General features: G+C 43.8%; 1 protein-coding gene across 1 annotated transcript in view; it reads right to left on the bottom strand.

Annotated features, from left to right (window-relative positions):
* The window catches only part of TP63 (tumor protein p63), a 135,708-nt gene extending 114,809 nt beyond the window's left edge, over positions 1-20,899 (bottom strand). The window contains exon 1 of the mRNA XM_032777329.2: positions 20,823-20,899. Coding sequence (XP_032633220.1) covers positions 20,823-20,884 — 62 coding nt within the window. The 5' untranslated portion in view covers positions 20,885-20,899. The remainder of the gene's footprint in view (positions 1-20,822) is intronic.
* Between the last annotated feature and the right edge of the window lie 2,810 nt (positions 20,900-23,709).

Genomic DNA, 23,709 nt, shown 5'->3' on the forward strand with positions numbered 1-23,709 from the left:
ATAGGGAGCTCACAGGACAAGGATTTGAATCCTAATCCCTTGTGGCTCACTCTAGTGATTTAACCAGATAGGCTGCCCTTCCTGAATAATTAACCCTTTACACTTCACCCAGTCCTTAACACTCTCTAGATGCATGGCTAGAGGGCATAGCTGGTTAAAGCATTCGCCTTCGACAGCCTGAGGGCTGGGGTCAAATAGAGAAGCTGGCCAACAGTGAGAGGAGTCGGTGGTCTCAGGCCTGACCGCCGCGATTCTAACCAAACACTAGCCTCTCCCTGCAAGACCCAAGGAAATCCATTCAAGTATGTGAAGAGGCACAAGATACAACCACAGCAGAATTCAAATGCAGTCTACATAATTGACCAAATCTTGGTATAGTCATATTTTTAGTTCTTGAAAGGGGTGGGGGCCCTTGTTCTTTCTGAGTGTGCTGCTAAAACTCTAGGAACTTGGCAGCGTTCAGAGCGCTGGAATTCCCCCTGCTCTACATTTTAACACTGCAGTGATTTGTAGACATCGCTATTTAATGAAGCACACAGCTGTGCAAGAAGAGAAGGAGGCGGAGTTGGCAGCCGGGGACAAGTGAGAGCGTCTGGCAAGCGGTGTCATCTGGAATTCCCCTAACTCTGTGGGACAGGCTCATCCCCACCCCCCGCCCCCAATATACACGCTGGAAGAGCTTATTAAAGGCCAGCAATAACCAAACACAGGCATACTGCATCAGGGATGGGTCCCTGTGCGAGCAGCCCTCCACCCCAACACCTGGGGAGGCTCAGATCTGAATGTTCCTATCGTTTCCTACTCCAAGACAGGCCAATACAAAACCCTTGGATCCAAACACTTGCATATTCTGTGAAAGGCTGGAGATTCAGACCCTAACTTTAGGTATCAGACGCTTCCTGAATCTTTCCCCCACCCCTCCAACACTTCATCGCTTTCTAAACTTCCTGACAGGCCTCAGGACTGAGGCCTAGTGAACCAATGTGAGTGAAACAAAGAACCACCCCAAATTTGGATGACACATTTTTATCCCTTGTTTCCCAGCCTACTGCTGAATATCAGGAGCTTGACTCATGGAACCCCAAGAGAGACTGGTGTCTGGGGATCCCTGGCCCAGCAGCAGTGGGCATTATTGGATGGCACACAATTATTTATTCTTACTTAGGTTTCCAACCCAGATTTCAGATCCAAGTAGTTTCAATCAGCCATCAAACTTCAGGGATCTGCTCCAAATACCTTGGGACAATCCCACCACATTCTGGGCCCATGACCTTTATTTTGTAAATGCCTGCAGGTGGAAACGGAGGTAGCCATGGTGTGTGTGGGGGGGGGGGGGGAGGATGGTGACTATGGAGAAGGGCAAGCAACCCTCAACAAAATGGAGGTTTTCGTAGCAAAAAAAAAAAAAAAACACCCACCCAGAGCACAAGTATTTCTTGGGTCGCTAGGGCCTGATTCAGTTTTCCCAGATCCTCAGCTACCAGCATCCCAGAAAACACACAGACAACAGCAAAGAATTTGGGGGGAGAGACTCAAACCAGATGAGACCTGGGGAATCAGGACAAGGACAGGATCTATGGGCTGGGAAACTGATTGTGCCCTAGGGAAGAGCATGGAAGTGCCGCAGGACAGGGCTAGGAGCTGTATCAGCCAGTAGGAACTCCTTGGCCTCAAGGTGAACCAAGCACTGCCCACATAGAACAAAACCAAGAGCTGGGAGCGGCAACGGCAGGGGAGAGCTGGAGAGAGGAACTGGGCTCAAGACACACAAGCAAAATATCTGTGTAACACAGGAAGGCATCTCTACAGAATCAATCATGCATAGCCCAGAAGAGAAGCTAGAGATCCTTAAAGGGGCACTGACTACTTTTCAATTCTGGTTTCTGGTAGAACCATCTTTAATAGCATGTCCTGATTTTCTTTTTTAATTCCTTTTTCAGAGGAGGAGGAAAGGGGTGTTTTGTTCTCCTGTGGGTCAGGGTTCTTTCTGCAAAGAAGAAACTGACTGTACAAAAGAAACAGTGAAACTAGCTATAGCCAAAACCGCTGTGGAATGAACACATCCACAAACTGAAAAATTATTGTTATTCACCAGCATCTTTCAGTTACAGTCATCGGGGATGTTACTGTACCCATAGGAGGCATGACACTTTCCAGTTCATGTCACCCTCTTACTGCATATTACCTTGTTACTGACTGCAACCACGTGACAGTAACCTGATCGGAGTGGGCAGCGAGGGTCCCCTCAGAGAGGGATCCACCACAGCTGAGAGCAAGGAATCATCCTCTGCCTTCCAAGGACAGCCACGTCTGCAGGTGGAATGGAAAAGCCATAATAAAGGCACCAGCAAACCATGGAGGACTGGGACTTCTGCCCTCCATGCTTCATCATAATCATCCTGACAACTGTCACTCGTGACCTCCTCTCATTAGGTATTATGGGCATTTCTTTAGTTGGTAGAGGTAGTGCTGCCAAGTGGAAAGAGCAGTGGCCTATGGATCAGGCAACCAGGGTTCTAACAGCATCTCTGCCCTTGGCTGGCTGGATGATGTTGGGCAAGTCATGTTGCTCTGTGCCTCAGTTTCCCCATTTGTAAAACAATGATAAAGATGTTTGTAAAGTGCTTGGATGAAAAGTGCTACATAAGAACTTGGTCTCAGTACTACCACTCTAGCAGTTAAATGTTACAGAGAGGGTTTCCAGTTTTCGATTTTAAGAAAAAAACCTACTCACCAGTCTTTTATTTATTAAATCATAAAAATAATTTTTTTTGCAATTTTGAAATTTAAATACTCCCTCCATACACACACACTTTTCTCATAGATCCTGTCCCCAAGTGTGTTGTTGAGATGTTTAATAACGCTGTCCAGCTGCAGATGGGGAGAACTTTATTTAACACAGGAAAAGCTCTCATCTGCACAACATTCTTGGGGGGAAAAATCTTCAAGTTAATGGAAAATTCAAATTCAATGCTCTCAAAATAAAATCCGTTGTTTTTTTTTTTTTAACCTTCCTCCTCCTAACAAAAGAAAAAGGCAAAATATTTGGTTTGAAAATCTTCCTTACATTGCAGAACAAAAGCACAAAAGGGTAAAATTTGCATGAGCACCTAGGTAGGTGCTGAGGAGTCTATGTCCCATTTTCAAAAGTCACCTGGCACTTGACTTTCAGTGGAACTTAGTCTCCAAAGCACATAGGCAACTCTGAAAATTGGACTTGGACTCCCAAGTTACATAAGTGATTTAAAAAATCGCACCCTAAATTTTATCCAAATTCCAGAAAAAAACCCCACCAAAACTGGAAACTTGCATTCTATCTGAATCTGTTTATGCCCTAAATTTGCTCATTGAAATATCTGTCCAGCGATACTGGAACTTTGTCATCAGCCTTTTCATCTTTTAAAGCAGTCCCAGCAGCCCAAAATTTTCCTTATCAAATAGGAGGGGAGTGTCCAACAATGTCACAAAACCACTTAACTAGAGCTTCAGATCTCTTTTCTTTATAATTGTTTATTCATAGGTTTCTAGACCATTCATCACCTTAATACCTGAGCATCTGTGGCTTCAGGGTTTTAGCAGAAATTGATTATAAATCTAATATGAACAGAATTCTATGAGGGCCTTTCCTGTGATAGCAGGGGACTGCACTCCCTTCTGTTCTGTGTTCTTGTAAGAGCTGTCTGGATGCTGATCCTGTTTCAAGATACACAGTTTGGAACCCTAGGCTAGTATTTTCAACTAGAGTTCCTAAAAGAGCACTGAAATCCATAGTCAAGCATCTAAATAAATGGCCCGAGTTTCAGAGGTGCTAAGAACACACAATTTCCTACATTACTACCTGCCTGAATATGGCACCCAACTTAGAACATTTTGACTATAGTTTTGAAAGCTTTGCCCATAGAACAAAGGGATAAGAACCCCTTTATCAGACATTCTGTGTTACTGCTATTAGTTTTGGGGGCCTGCATTACTCACTAAGGATACAGGTTCCCGTGAGTTATGCAGGGTTCCCCAAACAACAGAAGCTTTACAGCCCAGCAGCCATCTTTTTGTTCAGAATTTGTATTTGTGCCTAGCACAGCGGGGTTTTGATCCACAACCAGGGCTCCTAGAAGCTATGGTCCTACAAATCAAAAAGAACAGAAGGACATTTTGTTTGAGCCACATGTATTTGTCTGTTTTAGTTAGGTTTAGCCTCCACCTGTTATTTTCCCATTTGAAGCAATTACAGTGACAATGAGCCATTTCCTGAGTTTTACCCTGGTCTTACTCACACATACTCCCATTAAGCCCCTTGGGGGCCCTGGGTTTGGTCCTACGTACACAACATGCCCAGTGACATGGGAGAGCATTAGTAATATCCACAAGTGCTGACTGTACTGCAAACAGTATTGTAAATTTAGTCCAGAGCTGGCACAATGCCACAACATAAATATCAATCAGTCCAGGTAATCAATCCAACAGTTTCTTAGACCGCAACATAACTTCATGTAAGCAAATTCAGCACAGTATGAAATGGACTTACACATGCACACACACAGCTCGCCCCTAAATTAAATCCAAATGCATGAGTTTGCATCACCGTACTTCTCTCCTAAAGCTTCAACCTCCACTTGGCACTGGGTCCCTAAAGGGCTCTAACTCTAACAACATCATGACCATACTCCTGCAGACTGAAAGGAAACATTGCTTGCCCCACAAGAGACAAAAGCAAGAAGAATCTAAACTGTAGCAGCCATTAATGTACCTAAGCTGTGTTCTTAACCATGCAAGGACTCTACCTCCAGCTCTCTGTTTGCCTGGAAATGGCCCAGTGTTGCTTGCTGCAGGCTCAAAGGCCCCCTCCCAGCACGTCCTGCAGTGCTCAGCAGAGCAGGCGAGTTAACACTCTGCAGCAGGCCAGCAACCTCCACCCAGAACCTTGCTCCCCACAGGCCTCTTAGCAGAGCAACACAGCGGTGTGCGCTAGCGCCCCCTAGCCACGCCGGGGCCCGGGACCTGACACCCCCCACTGGGCTGGATTCTCAGGAGCACAGAGCCAGGTGTGTCAGTGCCCAGCACTCACAAAAGGGACCAGGTTTTAACATGACCTCAGCCCCTATTTAGGCACCTAAATAGAGGGCAGATTTTCAGAAGCACCCAGCAGCTCCCATCAAGGCAATCTAGCCCCAATGTGACCAAACACCATGTCTCATTGTTTCCCCGACCAATACAGACTTTTTTCTTTTTTGGTTCTGGAAGCCCTGGGATAGGTCAGCCGCTTTCTAGGTAGCCCAACAAACTGTTACTACACCACAGCTCTAAGAATATTAATTACCTTCCTAGTCTCCCCTGGGAAATGATGAAAGAAGGACGTTAACAGATGAGGTGGACAGTATCTTTTATATCTCACCCATATCCTGGGACCAAAACAGCTGCAATGACACTGCAACCAAGTGAGCAGAAAGAGCATTTAGACTTGATTGTAGAAGTACTGTTTGTGCTGCAGTCTGGATAGGCAGAGAAGGGTAATGGATACAGAGCTAAGACAAGATGGACTCCCAAGTTATTGCAATTAACATAGTTACCTCATCGTGACATTTCTAAAATACAGTGGGGCAACTTCTGGGCTGTTTTGCATTTATCCAACATAGGGTGGAGTCAACGCAGAATATGGCCATGTGTGGATATTCTTTTTACTGGGACATTACTGCTTAATAAGGAGCTGTCACACATTCATGTTTCTCATAACAATGGCATTCACAACTATTTTACAGCTACAATTAAAATCAAAAGGAATAGTCTTTCGATGCCTCTGGGCAAGCGCTTAACTCAACATCAACAAGCAACCTGCTGATCCGTCTTTAATAATAGATTGCACCAGACAGTTCAATAAGTGCACATAGAAGCAGCCAGCAAGCCTTCAAGGAGCCTCAGAGATCTCGACTATGCGGCAGGGTTCTGTGATCACAGAATGGCTTTGACCCAGAATTCATTCATTTACAAAAGAAACATTGTCAGGGGGGCTAGATTTTTTTTTAAATGCCTAGAACAGTTTAAAAATTACAACAATTGTGTTTCTTATTAAACTGATCGTTGAAGCAACAGGAAATAGTAAAAGTTAAAAAAAACAAACTGCTAGACTTCCTGGGCTATTTTCAAAAGTGTAGGGCCATGCCAATACCGTGAGTACAATTTTATGTCTACTTTGTACATGCAACTATCACAATTGTCCATTGATTTCAAGAGCCAAGATTTGCAAACCTGACAGATTTGGATAGGGTCTGGCTAAAAATCCAAACTTTCAGGTGCTTTTGTGAACAAAAGCTCAGCCCTTTTAAAGCTTTCCTGTCATTAGTGTTGACACTTTTTTGTGAGCGCGGCAGTCACCCGATTGCAGCACTTACAGCAGACCATTGCATTCAGCACTCGAGGTGGGTGTACTTTTAACATTTCCAGCCTTCATTCTAGCAATCAGCTTTCCTCAGTTTTCATTCATCTGTCGGTCTTTCTCTCTCACACACACAGACCACAATGCAGAATAGGAAACTATTTATTGTAGTTAGTGTAAAGACAATTCAGCCAACTGCATCGGATCTTCAGCAAGATAGTCACTTACTTGAAACTGGCTCATAATTAACACTATGCAATTCCATCAGTGAAGACTGGTCGCATTTGAAACTGGACAGAAAAAGGAGAACCAGACACCTCCAGCTAAATTACAACAGTGTCTGGTTCAAATCAGGATAGGCATGGCCCTGAGGGGCTGCCCATTGGATCTGGGAAGTGATTGTTGTCTTTTTTAAAATACAGGATAATGTGGGTAAAAAGGAGCAACTATCAGTAGAGCCCTACTAAATTCACAATCCCTTGGGTCGATTTCATGGTCATAAGATTTTAAAAATTGTAAATTTCAAGATTTCAGCTATTTAAATCTAAAATTTCACCGTGTTGTAATTGTAGGGGTCCTGGAGAGGGAAGGGTGGTGGGTGTGTATCGAGGGGGTCACAAGGTTATTGTAGGGGGGTTACAGTCCTGCTACCCATATTTCTGCACTGCTCCAGGCAATGGGCTGCCTTCAGAGCTGGGCGGCTGGAGAGCACCAGCTGCTGGCCAGGATCCCAGCTCTGAAGGCAGAGCCATCACCAGCAGCAGCGCAGAAGGAAGGATGGCATGGTATGGTATTGCCACCCTTTTTTCTGCGCTGCTGCTGGCGGGGCGCTGCCTTCAGAGCTGGGCGCCCAGCCAACAGTCGCCGCTCTGCAGCCGCCGAGCTCTGAAGGCAGTGGAGAAGTAAGGGTAGCAATACCATGAGCCCTCTAAAATAACCTTGCGATCCCCTGCAACTCCCCTTTGGGACAGGACCCCCAATTTGAGAAACGCTGGTTCCCCTCATTAAATCAGTATAATATAGGGTAGAAGCATACAAAAGACCAGATTTCGGGGGTGGGGGTAGACCAAATTTCACAGTCTGTGACATGTTTTTCATGGCTGTGAATGTAGTAGGGCCCAAACTATCAGCTATTGTGGACTAAAGACCAATGGAATATTCATCCCACAGAATAACAATGTTAAGGAAGAGGAACTTTATTTGCAATTAAAAACACACCCAGTTAAATAATGAGTGTATTGGAGCAGGGAGAGGCACAGTATACACCAATGTACGTAGTGTAAATGTAACTTCTCAGAAAGCACGATCCGGTCCGAGCAAAGGACTGAGAGCCAGGAATTCTCATGTGATTAACATGTAGTTTATGTCCTGGGTCTATGGTTAATAGATAGCTTCTAGTTCATCAGGTATTTGTAATCCTCTGCTTAGTGCACACGAACACAGACACAGTCTAGACCAGTGGCTCTCAACCTTCCCAGACTCCTGTACCCCTTTCAGGAGTCTGGTTTGTGTTGCGTACCCCCAAGTTTCACCTCACTTAAAAACGACTTGCTTACAAAATCAAACAAAAATACAAAGGTGTCCCAGCATAATGTTATTGAAAAATTGCTTACTTGCTCATTTTTACCATATAATTATAAAATAAATCGATTGGAATATAAATTATTGTGCTTACATTTCAGTGTATAGTATACAGAGCAGTATAAACAAGTCACTGTCTGTATGAAATTTTAGTTTGCTCTGACTTCGCTAGTGCTTTTTATGTAGCCTGCTGTAAAACTAGGCAAATCTCTAGATGAATTAATGTACGCCCTTGAAGACCTCTGGGCACCCCCAAGGGTATGCGTACCCTAGTTGAGACCCACTGGTCTATACAGACAAGCTCTGCTGGAATCACTGCACAGTTAAATATTGGACATTTATATGGAATCTTTTGAAGGAAATTCCCAAAGTATTTCACATACCCTATACAGAGTGTAGCCCATTCCATGCCCAGGCCCCACCCCTCTTACTTTGTGCAGTTACTTACAACTCGGGAGGGACCTGCCAAGACACTGAAGCCCCTAGAACTACTCAGAGTGCATAAAACTGAGCACTTAGTTGTGTAAGTGTTGTGCGAGCTGAGCTGCCCTGCAGGGAGCTGGGTACTTTGCACTGGTTAATGCAGAGGACCATGCCTAGTGCCTGACGTACAAGTGCTCAGTCACAGCTAGAGTGACCGGCTGTTCTGATTTTATAGAGACAATCCCAATTTTGGGGTCTTTTTCTTAGATAGGCTCCTATTATACCTGGCCCGATTTTTCACACTTGCTGTTTGGTCACCCTAGTCACACCCTCAGCTCATGTTTCCTCTGGAGGCCAAGGAGGCTCTGTTGCACATTGGCAGGTCCCTGTGGGAGACGCTTATACTGCTACTGTCTATGTACCGGTGCATTGGCCAAGTAAGATCAGCCTCCAGGTCCCTCTGGTCAGGCCCTTTCACAAGCAATAAACTCATACAAAAGCCTGAAGGGAAACAATGTGGACGCTGAGCTATAGCCACAAAGCTCCTTTCTGCCTCCTTACCCTGTTGTATACTGCAGCACTCTCTTCTGCCCAGGTGATGGGAACGCCACTTGTGAGGGAAACAGAGGGTGGGCTCAGCGGATTGCTCCTGCAGTGTGTTCAGCATTGTCTAGCTCCCCCAGGATCTGTCCCAGCCAACACTGAGCTCAATACAAAACCCAGAGTGGATTTTCTGAAGGCAGCCTCTTCCCTGTTTGTCCAAGGAGACGTTCTCTAGGCAAGTGTTTCTCAACCTTTTTGATACAAGGGACTGGTTTGCTGCCTTCCTAAACTGTGTCTGGGAGATCTCAGGGCGTGGTGCTGGTCCATGGACCAGTCGTGGAGAACCCTGCCCCAGGTGACTTACACAGTCCACCTAGCGTAGAATGTTTTTATTTTCCTGCGACTAGACGCTTTCTGAAGTGTGATGGAATCAGGTTATCCCAAAAGTCCTCCCAAACAAATCTCAGGCTTTGTTTACACAAGTGCTTGAAGTTCTGCAGATTGTACACTGGTGAGGACATGAGACACTGGAGCACACTGGACAGCAGGTGCTGAGTTGTTGTTATCCCGGGTCACGCAAGACAGACATTCTCTAAATTCAGGGGCATTGAGAAGGCCAGAGAGACAGGCTGGAGAGATGACATCATGCTCTAGTATAAAGAGGGGACCCACGCCATGAAGGAAGCATGGCAGGTGAAATCATGCTGGCTACGTTTGGTTCTTGGCACTGTCACATTATATACGGCCTCTGGGCATTCACCCTCATACATATAATCTTAGGAGAAGGGGACAGAGTCCCCAGACACAGAACATCACCTATACAGCTTATACCATCCCCTGCTCACAGCTTTCTGACATTGTAAGCTCCGCCAGGTAAGACTTTGGCTCCCATAGGCACCTGCTTTTCAGAACATAGCCATGGCTTTCATCACACAAATTTCTGGCTCCGTAAATTGTTCTGGAGATTTATTTAACTTCCTCGCTCATATTTGCCTGATCACACTGAATTGCTATAAAAAAAATCATCATAATGTTGCAAATTCCCATCTTTCAGTATAAGAGGGAAGTTGTAAAACATAGCTTCTTGTCTCCTAGTGCATCATTATTAAAATGCAAAACAAACACCAGCAAAGCAGATGGACATGCAAGGTCTTGATTCTGTTTCTTGTCATTTTATTCTGTGCAGAGGAGCTGGCTTCTTCCGCTTAGCTGATTTCCCTCCCCACCCCCAATGAGCTGAAATCCAGCTTGGGAGGATAAAAACAAACCAACCAAAATAAAATTATTCCCATTAGTTGGTAGATGACAACAGAAAATAAGATGTTCTGCTACATTTGGTGAGGGCTTTTGAAGGACAAAAATATAAAAAAGGAGTAAAAGCAGGCAGGTTTTCAGAAACTAATTAGCAAGCTACCTGCTACAAACTCTGTCAGTCTACTGCTATATGCTACCTGAAGTGCTTCCGATTCCTTCACCGCTGCAACTATGCCTGGTAGTATATGTTTGTAGGACTGGGCCCTCTATCACAATGAACCCGTAAACACGTGTAGTATTGCCAACTCTCACAATTTTATGGTGAGTTTCATGATATTTGGTGCTTTTTTAAAGCACTAGCTCCTGGGATCATGTGAATACACCAGAATCTCAGCTTTGATTTTAAAAAATGTTAGTTTCTTGCCTCATGGTGGTAGAGAAAAGCTTGCAAAAGTGAACCCAAAAGGCTCAAAAGTTAAAAGGTAAATGCAAAGAACACAACTTTTGTTTTTAATCTTATGATTTGTAAACTGATCCCATGACGTAAGTGCTTGACTCATGATTTGGGAATGCTTATGGCTATCAGTTCTACAACTAAGACTTCCTGGTGGTCACTAAGCTATGCACCACTCAGCAGGGGTGGGACCCAGATCCTCCTGCTCCAAAAGCACAGGAACATGCTTCCTACATTACAGGAGAATCGCCATTAGCTGTCTAGGATCTATGACACATAGCTGAGCATTTCAAACGTGGGATGTTTATTTCAGCTGCACGTTGCCAACTTCTATTTTGTGCAGTTCTTCAACGTGCTTGTGGCTAGTGCCAGGGCATCTATTGCTTTATCCCAATGGAAGATGGAGCCTTCCCATAGAGAAGGGTTGTTTTGTTTTTTTAAATTTTAAAATATTCTTATTTTGCTTTCTAAAATAAGAATATTTAGTTCAGAGTTTTTCCCTACAGGCAGCTGTTCCTCATACGCAGAGGGACCTAACCGAATCCACCTACTAACCATGAATCAGCAATAGTTATATAGTACCACGTGCGAGGGTCAAGCACCTAACAGAGGAGCCCTACATCTCTATGCAAGGAGCTGGAGTCTGTTTAGAAGTCATAGCAAGAAGGCCAGTGATACAATCAGGTATTTAGAATATACATGAAGTTATATAGGTATATGATGTAAACAGAAAAAAAGATGAGTATTAACAACTCTTTATCGCTGGAGCTGGGGAAAAAATGAATTTTTTTCTTCCTCATTTTTCAGATTTGTTGATGTGTACTATAGCTGATAAAGAACACCCCAAAACAGCTCTAATTATTATTATAATTGGTACATCAAAAATATTTTCATTTGCATCAGAATTTTTTAGGGGCTTTTTCTGTCGACATTTTAATTTAACCAAACCAGTTCATTAAAAAAAAATCTAAATCGGAAAAGCATTGCCCAGCTGTCATTGTCAGACAGGAAGAGAAAGTCACGCCAGTATTTGATGCCGGCAATCAATTTGGGCTGAATTCTGCCCCAGGGTGTGGAGTACCTTCCTCCATAAGTACTGCCCACTAATACTTGCTGAGTAAGGTACTGCTAACACAGAGTAAGGGAGGCAGCAACAGGCACTTTCTAAGCAAGCGGCATGCAGACCACACACGAGCCAGTCATTCGACACCCTGCCTGGTATGGCATCGTTACACCTGAGGATGTTCTGAAGTGACTTAGCCCATCGATGTTCTATTTCCCTGGAAAGCCAGATTCATTTAGTACTCGTATTTTAGTCTGAGTCCAAGGTCACATGCCTGCTGGTTTTCTTCTATGATATGTCATGGGCCCAGCTTTCTTCTCCTGGCTTTGGCGAATTCAGGCAGTAATTTGGGCCATGTCTCATATTTCTTCTAGCCTGAAGAGCCACATGTTAAAGAAAAGATTCCCTTTCGGGATCCCCATTGTAGCAGTGGTGCATTTCCCAGCAGCTCCTGTTAAAATTCTAAGCACACGGGATCAGATGTAAAGAGGTATTTGGGCACTTAAAAATGCAGATAGAAGCCTAGTAGGATTTACAAAACTGTTAAGCAAGTTAGGCACCTAACTCTCATTGGCTTCCAATGGGATATAGGCACCTAAGTGACATTGGCACTTTTTAAATGGCACCAGGTGCCCATTTGCCTCCATCGGTGCCTAAATACATTTGTAAATCTGGCCTGTACTGTTCTGAAGGGACTGAGAGGGTATTTCCAAGAATATAAATATAACATTGAGCACAGGGAAGGTGTGGGTGGGGGGCCAGGAGAAGAACCACTGTAAAACCTAATATGAATAGAAATGCTTACAGAGCAGGAATTGGGTGGATTCCCCACCTTGCTCCAAAGTGCACACAGTGGTCATCCTATAAATCCAGCCCAAACCTGGGCCTTTTCTTTTATTTGCAGCTAAAAAAGACTGATCCGGGGCTGTAAATCATTGTGGCTGCAGAAAGAAGACATGGCAAGTTAACTATTAGCAGGGTGGGACCATGCAAATAAATGGGATATTATATTCACGGCCTTTACCATGAACATCGTGAGCCCATCTAAACAGATGAGCCACTGAGTGTCTGGTTCATTAATTTTTTCAGCCTTGCTGAAGGTGGAAAGGTGGGGAAGGATCCGTGAATCAAGGATTCTGTCCCCAGAGCAAAAAGGACCACACCGAAGACTTTATAAATTCTCCATCCATCCCCTTTTAGAGCCAGAAAAAACAGAGACAACAGACCACTCACTTCCACTTCAATCCCTTGAGGAACACAAAAGAGATCTCCAAGCAGACTGGCACCTTCTTACTACATTCTGGGCAGTTTGCGTGAGGTCTTAAGGCAAAAACTTTAAGCACTTTGGCAATGACTATGAAAAGAATGTGGTATCCACCACACAAAAATGTCTCCCTAACAAAGAGAAAAGAGGTCCAGAAAAGGGCAACACAAACCCAGGGTGGGCGGACGGGAAGAGAGAGCGGGGTTTCTATTAACAGAGAAATGTAAAAGGACCAAGATTATTTAAAGGTTTATTCTTCTCAAGAGAAAGAAGGCTCGCAGTAATGTCTGGTACAGAGAAGACCTATCCTGTGTTCTGTTGCACTTTCACAATACAGGAAGAAGGGGGTAACAATGAGCAGACGTCAACATTTAAAAAAAAATAGTGAAACCTATACAAGAAAACATTGACATCAGGAGCCTAAAGTTGTCCTGTATCAGAGGGGTAGCCGTGTTAGTCTGGATCTGTAAAAGCAGCAAAGAATCCTGTGGCACCTTATAGACTAACAGACGTTTTGGAGCATGAGCTTTCGTGGGTAAATACCCACTCCGTCAGATGCATGTAGTGGAAAAAAAGTTGTCCTGTCACTCATTTGAGTTCCCCCTTTGTTAGGGCATCTCAGCAACACACTGATTTTTATCGGTTCTTAGAGTGGCCAGTTGAAACAGGTTTTGCTGGACTCTTTATGCAGTGTACAGTTAACCTGTAGAACTCACTGCTACAGGGTGTTATCAAAGCAAATAATTTACTGGTATAAGGGTCTAAAAAGAGTTAGGACCTGATTTCAAACATTTTCACCACCCAGCAGCTCCTGTTGTGACACCTATGGCCAAATTTTCACCTGACTGTAACACACCAAGAGTGAACTCTCATGCAAATCTAAGTGCAGTGGTGGTGATGTGCCCTAGGAATGTCTGGCCACTATTAAAGACTCCTACTAAGGGGAACAGCCCCCACAGTTACACTGGCTAGAATACAAACTACAAGGGCTCAGAAGTCTTCAGACTCAAGCAATTCCCATGGTGGGTAGGGGGGAGGGGTTAGGAAAACCAGCTCTCCTGCACCCCTCACCTCGGTGGAGCAAGCTCAGTCCAGCTCTGATTGAAGTCACTGGCAGTTTTGGCCAGGGCTTAAGCAGTAGGGTGACCACATAGCAAGTGTGAAAAATCAGGACACTTTTTTTCGGGCGCAGGAGGGATACAGTTGCATATATAAGACAAAGCCTCTAATATTGGGACGTCTGATCACCCTAGTCACCAGGAGCAGACACCATCCTCCTTATGTGCTTGGAAAGCACCTAGTGCCTAGCAGGTGCTGTCAGACATACATTAATAACAAGTCACATGTTTTTTTTCATTTGGGTTTGGTGCTTTCAGTTCAAGCAGGATACCAGACTGGTTAGATGATTGTTCTGCTCTGGCATAGTAGTATGTATGCTAAGGTGAGCAGTAAGGAGTACAACTGTCTACAAGCAAGAAATCTGTGGAACCAGATTAGCTCTGTCTGCCAGAGTGAGGTATTGATTTTCTTTTCAGCTACTATGTTTAAATATTATTCTGACAACAGTTCACCATCATATCACTCAGCTTGTCTTAAATAGAAATATGAGCAACTTGTGCCAGAATTACTACAGGCAGGGCCAGATTTAGGGGCAGGTGGCTTGGCGGGCGCTGGGCTAGGAGTGCTGTTTTTGCTGTTCACAAATTTATCGTCTCATATGACAGGGATAAATCATTCATGCAAATCGTGCATCAAAGTCATGAAACAGGCTACAAATGCAATACAAGATAAGATATTCAAAAGTTTAACAAATTGAGGGGAAGGGCACTGAAGACGCTTCTTGCCTGGGGCATCATTTGGTCTAGGGCCGGTCCTGACTATTGGTCCACTGAATGAATAACTTTCCTTTGGATTCACAGCTGGACAAGGGACACAGCACACATCTCTGTGCTGTGCATAACTCTCAGCTGTCACTGATTACAAGGTGGGGCCTGCATTTTTGACCCAAATGGGCCTCCTTCCTACACAGACATAGAAATCTGTTTTATTACTCAAGGTGAATAATAATGAGCACTTACATATAGGGCTTTTCACTTGCCAAGTACCTTATAAGCATTAACTTTCACAACACTTCTATTTGGCAAACAAGTATACAAACATTGTTTTCTTATTCCATGCATGAGAGAGTTACAGCAGAGAAGTTAAGCTATTTGCCCAAGCACACACATGACGTAATGATTAGAATTAAATAAAGTTTGCAGATGACACAAAAATTGGGGGCGTGGTAAATAATGAAGAGGACAGGTCACTGATTTGGAGTGATCTGGATTTCTTGATAAACTGGGGGCAGGCAAACAATATGCGGTTTAATATGGCTAAATGTAAATGTGTACATCTAGGAACAAAGAATGTAGGCCATGCTTACAGAACTCTATCCTGGGAGACAGCGACTCTGTAAAAGATTTGTGGGTCATGGTGGATAATCAGCTGAACATGAGATCCCTGTGTGACGCTGTGGCCAAAAAAGCTAATGCGATCCTTGGATGCATAAACTCAAGTAGGAGCAGAGAGATTATTTCACCTCTGTATTTGGCACTGGCGCAAAAGTTGCTGGAACGCTGTGTTCAGTTCTGATGCTCAGAATTCAAGAAAGATGTTGATAAACTGGAGATGGTTCAGAGAAGAGCCACAAGAATGATTAAAGGATTAGAAAACCTGCCTCAGGGAGTTCAATCTAGATAGCTTAATAAAGAGAAGGTTAATGGATGACTTGATCACAGTCTATAAGCACCTACATGGGGCACAAATATTTAATAATGGGCTCTTCAATCTAGCAGAGAAAAGTATAACGTGATTCAATGGCTGGAAGTTGAAGCTAGACAAACTCTGACTGGAATGAAGGTGCACATTTTTGACCGTGAGAGTAATTTAGCATTGGAGCAATTTACCAAGGGTTGTGGTGGATTCTCTATCCCCGATCAATTTAAAGATTGGATGTTTTTCTAAAAGCTCTGCCCTAGGAATTATTTTGGGATGTTCTCTGGTCTGTCTTCTACAGGGAGTCAGACTAGATGATCACAATGGACCCTTGTATGAATCTAAGAAACTCAGGAGTTTTTGTTACCAGACTGATGCTGAGACCACATCTCTCCAATAATTGAAATCCATGAACCTAAGTCATGGTCACTCATTTAAAAGAAGCTATGAAAACTCTTCTGCCTCATTCTCCCATGCACCCTAACAAATTTCTGGAAGAAGATTTTTCCATTAACCTCTTTTTAAAAAAAACTTCAACATTTATCTGTATTTTGGTCAAAGAAGACTGTGACCAAGCCTAAGAAACCATATTTCTGGCATAGACTCAACAGGGATTAGAAGTTATCAATGAGATTCAAGGACTGTTTCTCAAGCCCAAGCAATTAGTAAGAGTTTTAGAAGGGTGGGCTCTAAGCCAATCAGCAGTGTGATTTATATGGCCTGAAATTAAAGAAGAAAGAGCAGTTTGTAGTTGAGTCCATTCATGTTAATGGAATTACACCAAGGATGTGTTTGCCCCAGTAAATACCTATGAAATGCCAGCAATTAGAAACTTTGAGACAACAGATTTTGCACTCACATGAGCGAAGAGGGAGCCAGATGTGAGGACAGGCAGGATGTTAATCTGTTTCTCCTAACAGGTGCGTCTCTTACAAAGAAAAACATAATCCAAAGGGAGCAGAGTTTCTAGGTAAAGTACAGTCTAATGACCATCATTTCCAAAACCATGAGAGACTTATCTGTAAACATCACTCCCACATCTAGACTTAAGCTGAAAAAAGTGGCTTGGAGAAAAGTACTAATTATATAGCTCCAAGCATTGGGACTTTGATCATAATTACAGTGCCTTCCTGGTTTTACATTAGTAGCTTTCAACTGCAGCTAGGCAGACACTTCTTGAAAGGTGGAACCCCCATCTATTTTAAAGTAGATTATTTGATGACTCACAACTATTGTAGGTTTTCTATAATACCTGTTACTAGTATATCTAAGGTCCTGATCCAGGAAAGTACTTAAGAATATGTGTAATTTTATGGACAAGTAGTTCCATGGACTACAGTGAGTAGATAGATCACTGAGACTAATCGTGTGCTTAAAGTTATGTATGTGGTTAAGTACCTTGGATCTGGGCCAGAGAGTTAAACTACCTTTATAACTAATGAATGACTCTTTATAGAGCGTTTCTTGGAATATAACAAACATGGAACCCTTCCTTTTATTTTATTGTTTGAATTAATTGGTTTTGACATTAACTTGCCATTGGGGTCTTATCCTTTTGAGGAAAAACGTGAAACAACTTAGCCACATGCCTCTTCTGCTCACTGCTCCTTTTGCAGCCTGCTTACATGCTCTGCCTTGGACGTCTTCACTATTGTACAGGGAATAAACCAGTCAAATGGTCCATTTCTTTATCCAGGCCATGAGCTCAGGCCACAGAGCACTGAAGTGCTCATGGCAGTATATTCTGCTTCTCAAGGCAGGTCCATATGCTGCAGCTAGTCCAGCTCATCTCTGCTATTGTGACCCACGAGTCCTCTCTGTTTCACCTGCCGCAATTAGCAGGTGGTAAATGGCCTCAGAAGTGTTGTGAGATGGGTACTTGCCCTGAGCTGGCTACAAGGGCGTCAGGAAGGTAGGACAGGAAGCAGAGTGGTCGAGGACAGCCAGCACTGAACTGGGCAATCAGAGGGCTCGGGGGTCTATTCCAGGCTCTGCCACTGACTGTATGACCTTTGGCATATCCCTTCACCAACCTGTGCCACAATCACCCCGCCTTGAGGGTTTAGAAACCTCTGGACAACAAGTGCTATATGTAAGTATTATTAATGAAATAACTGTTAATGTTACAGGGCCCCATTCTACTCATCTGCTGGCCCAGGAAACTCCATGGGGCTCATCTCACATCATTGGCCTTTCAATCTCCCTTGTAATACTGGAGAGGTTTGGGGACAGCATAATGGAAAGACGTGGAGGAAAACTCTAAAAGCCACAGTTCTTAGCACTCAATGGCAAAGGAAGCATAAACCCACAGAGCACTTTCCCTGCCACTGCCCCAGACCCTGGGAACACATTGGCCAGGCACACCAGAATCAGCATGGAATTCCTGTGCTGGAGGGAGCCCATGGACACGTGGCTGAAATATCACCCAGGAACAAGGAGGCCGTGTTTAAGAAAATGCCCTAAATCAAAGTGAGAAACAGTTCTAATTGCAGCAGGATTTGCATACTTAGCACTAAATATCTTTATTAAAAAAGAGGTGTGCGTGTGTGGGGGGGTCCATAACGTAGAGCTAGTTGCAACTTGGAACTTCCATTAGGGGGGAAATTCTGACATTTTGAAAATTCCCCTGGATTTCATTTAGGAAATATCAAAACAATGATACTGATGCATCATCTCATTTCAATGTAGTTAAAATGCTTCCTTCCAACTTTCTCATTTTGGTGTTCTACTGGGTATTATATAAAGAATATCATCCTCATATAAAGGTCAAAAAGAAGCATTTTGACCTTATCCAAAGGAAACATTTAATAACAGATATTTCCTGTGAAACATTTCAATTTCATAAGCAGCATTTTCCAACAGAAAACTTCCATTGGAAAAATCCCAAACAGCTTCCCTATGAAAGATCCTGTTACATCCTCTTACCCACAGGATCAGCACAGCTCAGGCAGTAGCAAGGATTCACCAAGGGCAAGTCATGCCTGACTAACCTAATTGCCTTCATGTTGGGGATTGGTCCTGCTTTGAGCAGGGGATTGGACTAGATGACCTCTTGAGGTCCCCTCCAGCCCTGCTATTCTATGATTCTAAGATAAGCGTGCCCACTCGGAGTTCAGTCAACATGCCCTGCCCCTTGTGGAGGAATGAGAAGGAAAAAGATGTGGACCTTGGCTTCTCTGCTGAGCCTGCCAACACAGGGACCAATGGTAGGGGTGGCTTTTATAATGCAGACTTGGAATGCTAGGAACTGGATCGAACTCACCTCTCATGCCATGCAAATAGCCATGAGATGGTTACGACCTGTGGGCATTACTCACCTGGGCTGGACTTGAGCCGCGGACCTGATATCAAGGGCTGTCAAACATTACCAGTCCCAAATCACCCTGCGCCCTCCTCCCACACTATTATACATGTATCTGCAAAAATTCAGCGTGACCATAAGGCGCAAAGCTTGGACCACAAGCTATAGACAAAGGATTTACTTTTAAATAGATTTTTAAGGCCAGAAGGGGCCATTAAGACAGACTGACCTCCTGGATACACAGGCCAGATAACTTCACTCAGTGAAGCCCTGAATTTCTGCTTGAACTACAGCATGTATCTTAGACAGAGGTCCATTCTTGATTTCAAGATTTTCAGAGATGGAGAATTCACCACATCCGTAGGCAAGTTGTTCCAGAGATTAATTACCCTCACTTTTAAATATTTGCTCCTGATTTCTACTCTGAATGTGGTCAGCCTTGCCTTCCAGGCACTAGATCTGATTCTGCCTTTGTCTGATCGATTAAAGAGCTCTTTGGGATCATCAGAAATCTTCTGCTTGTGTACGTATTCTCACTGTATTTCTTTCACACCAAGCACACCCTCACAGAGGTCAGTGGGATTGCACAGATTTCATGGAGATCAGAATTTGGCGAAGTTTGTCTCAAGAGCAATACAACTTCTGTTGTGGAAGGTTTCACAGGGGAAACCAATATCCTCCTGCTATGTTCCACATTCCCCAATGAAGGCAGCGCAGCCAAGGAGTGCTTGCTATTTCTCACCACTAGCCCTCCTCCTTCCCTCAAACCTCAGGCTCTCTCTCTCCCCCTGCCAGTTTTCCACACTGCCCACAGGGCTCATCACATGGGGCAAGCCCTGGATACGTATCAGCGTGGAGTAGGGAAAGAGAAACACATTATGGCAAATCTTGTTAATGAAAAAGAGATCACGAAGCTTCTATAATCCCCTGGGTTATGTGACAGTAACCAAGCACTTACTTAAACAGACAGCCCTGCAACATAAGCAGCCTTCATTAGGCAAAGCGCTGAAGGATGAGTTAACCCTGGAGTATCTGGCCAAGAGGCTCTCATAATCCAGACAGAAGCTATCCTTCAAGGAGTGTCTCCACAAGAGATCACAATGAAAGGACTTCACCTCTCCTCACTTTATGACTGGAAAAATAGCGTCTGCATGTCATTTGCATGTTCAAATATAGCAAGCGCCTGTTAGAAGAAACAAACAATCTGATAAACTGAGACCCCATTCTGTGACATGCTTTATTATCATTTGGAAAGCTATAAAATAGCTTAACAACACTAAAAAGAAGAGTTGTTGTTTAGCCACAATGTTCACTATTAAGCAGCGCACAAAAATATTCTTTGGAAATGACTGTATCTGAGTAAGATAGCAAAAAACTTCTACAGTTTGGATCTTCTCCGCAATTTACTTGATTCGTCTTTTAAATACCCAGAACTCTAGGTATTCTACTAATGCTTATGTTCTGTTCAGGAGCCTTTTCATTTAAAAAGTACTTTTGACACTTCTCAAAGCACAGTAATAGTTTAACCACAAGCGCAAAGCTAAAATATTGTTGGCTTTCACATTATTTATCAGATATCTTTTCTGTAGCCAAAGAGGAAAGGGGAGATATTTTAAACGGATGCCTATAATTAAACAATAACCACTTAGAAAGCCAAAAATAATAATCAGCTTCACCGAGCATGAAGCGAGTGGCACATTTTTCCCCCATGCAGCTCAGCTGCCACTGCATGCTAGCAGAAAAGATAATAATTACACAAGGCACTCGGATCAAATCTGTGATAGGAGAAACATATGTCACACTCCAACTCACCGCTGCATGCAGGGATCAGGGTAATATTGCAAGGTGGTGTATGGTGCAGGTTCAAAATTCATTTCCTCCGATCCCTCTTCAGGGATAAACAAAACAAAACAAATAAATATATATAAAGCCAGCAGGCTAAATGCAATAAGGTCAAGTGATACAAGAGATAGAACTTTAGAGACTTATTTTACACTTGCAAATGGGTGGGGTCTTCCAGGGGCTTGGCCAATGGGATTCATCAAGTGACCTGAGCATCACAGTCACTCCTTACCAGCTGGGCATCTTCTGCAGAGATATTTCCCCCTCCTCTCTACATCCTTAATAATATTTGGTGACCATCGGCCACACTTGTTGTTGGGAACTCGTCTCGGGCATCTCTGAACTTCTGAGCTTGCTGGCCATTGGTTGCCTTCCACGGTGACCTCAGAGTTTAATTTTGGCAGCTCTGGGATTTTGCAAACCGCTGTACTCGTTGGTCAACTTTGCCTCCAAATGGCCAGAGTTTCCTGTGCTGGTGCTGCACTTGCACTGACTCTGATCTTGCTCTGAGTGCTTTCATGGCCACCTCTGGGGCTAACACGTTTACAGAGTTGCCTAGGGGAATTTTCATGTCAGTCTCTCTCTGCAGCTAAACTGTCCGTTGTGGTCACAGTTTCAAAAGCTGAATGACCGAAAACCCAGGGAAATTCCTCAATTAAATTTAACTCTGAACTCTTGCTCCTTTACCCCACCAAAAGAAAAATGAGACCAAATTTTCAATTTTTCTCTAGGATACTTTTCCTTTTTTTAAAAAGGAATTTTTAAAATCCCAGTGTGTTTTTATAGTTCTTATAACTCTCCCATGAAGAGTTGCAACATACTTGGATATTCAAAAACCAAAAACAAACAAACAAAAAACTCTCTCAGGAAGGAATTAAAGAATAAATACATTTATTTTCCAGGCTGTTACAAGCAGGTGGAAACAACAGCAAAGTCAAATCCACAAGAGGAAATTAGCCTTGATAAGGGAAAAGATAAAAAGCAGGTTAATCCCCATCAAAAAAAACAAAACAAGTTTTTATTTTTCACCACCAGGAAACGTACCAGGGAAACAACCTGCTCTGTTGCCACTGCTTCACCCCCTCTGTGTCTCGCTCAAATAGTGCATGCTGTAAACCTATCCCGGTTTTGTGGTTTTGGAGAATGAATGAAATATGAATCAGGAGCTAAATTAAAATGGATTCCAGCAGGAAAAAATAGCGTCCACGTATCTATCCACCAACAGGATTGCATCTTCAACCAGAAGGGGGAGGGGGAGCCGACCCTCAACTCACCTACCCACAATGCACCTGCAAGGTGCTGATGTCAGATCAAATGCCAACCTTATGAATCAAAGCCAGTGCCCTCTTCAGAGGCAGAGAGCTGGGCTTTTATTTTTCCTCGTAGGAAATTTTGGTTGGAAGCGTGTCATGTGGAAACATTTTCTTTGCTGTCTGTGCCAGGGTGGCAGGGAAGCTATTTAAAACTTGACAGTCTCCACCCACACTCAGCCTGATAGTTCCTAACATCTGTGAATTGTGAATCCTGTAAACTTGCAGCCCTGAAATCTGGCAAAGTCCAGGCAGCTTACATTGCAATATGTGGAGTTCACGGAGAAAGAGGGGATTGGTACTTAATTCTAGAAACTGAAGTCAAGGGCTCTGTCCCTGTCAGACATAAGGCTGTCTACATGACCTGCTCAGAGGATGAGAGTCTGTTACAGTCTCAGCTACAGAGCCTGGCACTTTAGCTGAAGCTGTAGAGACTCATGCTCCTGGTGTTGGCCAAGATGGTGGCCGCCCCAAATGGACGGAATGCAAATCAGATATTCCTTAAATTGTAATTCACACTGAAAACATCCCCACTGTTGCAAGACAAATAATTGTAAGAAATGCGACAAGATCTTAAAAGGTCCAGGAACATGGTTCTGTATCTCATCTGAAAGACAGCAACTAGTGATTGCATCCCTTTTAGGAACTTTCTAGTGCTTTTCCTTAGGGATCTGAACTAGTGCCATCCACCTTAGAGCCTGTCCCATGAATGATTCGGAACCTTCATGGCTACAGCCGGGGAGACTCCCAAAGGTTCAGAGTTTTGTGAATTTTGTATCAACGTCCAAAATCTGGATGCTTCTTTTAATCTAGCCAAACCTTTTTGCCTACAGAACAGGTCTGGAACAGTTGGTCCCACGCACTATGGATGCTTCTACTCCAGTCCTGGCTGGAAGATGGAGGTGTAGACCACCACTATGGACGAAGTGATCTGTACCTCAATCACCTGGTGAGATTCTTCATGGCCTTCCTCCTCATCTGACAACTAATGCTCGTTTCTGAAGGCAGAGCTGCTCGGCTTGTGGAATTCACACAGTGGCTGTTAGATATCAGGGGTGGAATTTTTTCCCTCGCCGCTCAGTTCTATTAGGTGAACCACATGGAGACCCTCGCTCTGGCTGAGCTAGTTACAGGCGCTGTGCTAAGCATCTCTCAGCTGGAAGTCACTCCTCACATATACTCTGCAGTGGAAATCTGAGGTAAAAAGAGAGACTCCCACCTGCTGCGTTGCCAGCACCCTTTCTCACATAGCTGGGAGGTTCCCCAGGCTGAATGCCATCCAGCCAACATACTTATCCTTCCTTGCAGAAAATCTGTTGGGTAGAGGGGGAGAAAAAGGCTCATATTGAGAAGCAAAGAATTCAGATGCGGGGCAGCTGCCCATTTTGTGGCTGACAAATTTCACCATGGCAGGCTGGAATTAAAGAGATAATTGTGACAAGGGTAAAACTCAGTGGCAGCACCTCTGGAGGGTAGAAAAGCCTGTGATATTCCAGCTGGTCACAACATCTCAGAGGACGTTGTCACACAGTCTGGCAGTGGGATGA

This window comes from Chelonoidis abingdonii, chromosome 8 (genome assembly GCF_003597395.2).
Source record: "Chelonoidis abingdonii isolate Lonesome George chromosome 8, CheloAbing_2.0, whole genome shotgun sequence".
Classification (NCBI taxonomy): domain Eukaryota; kingdom Metazoa; phylum Chordata; order Testudines; family Testudinidae; genus Chelonoidis; species Chelonoidis abingdonii.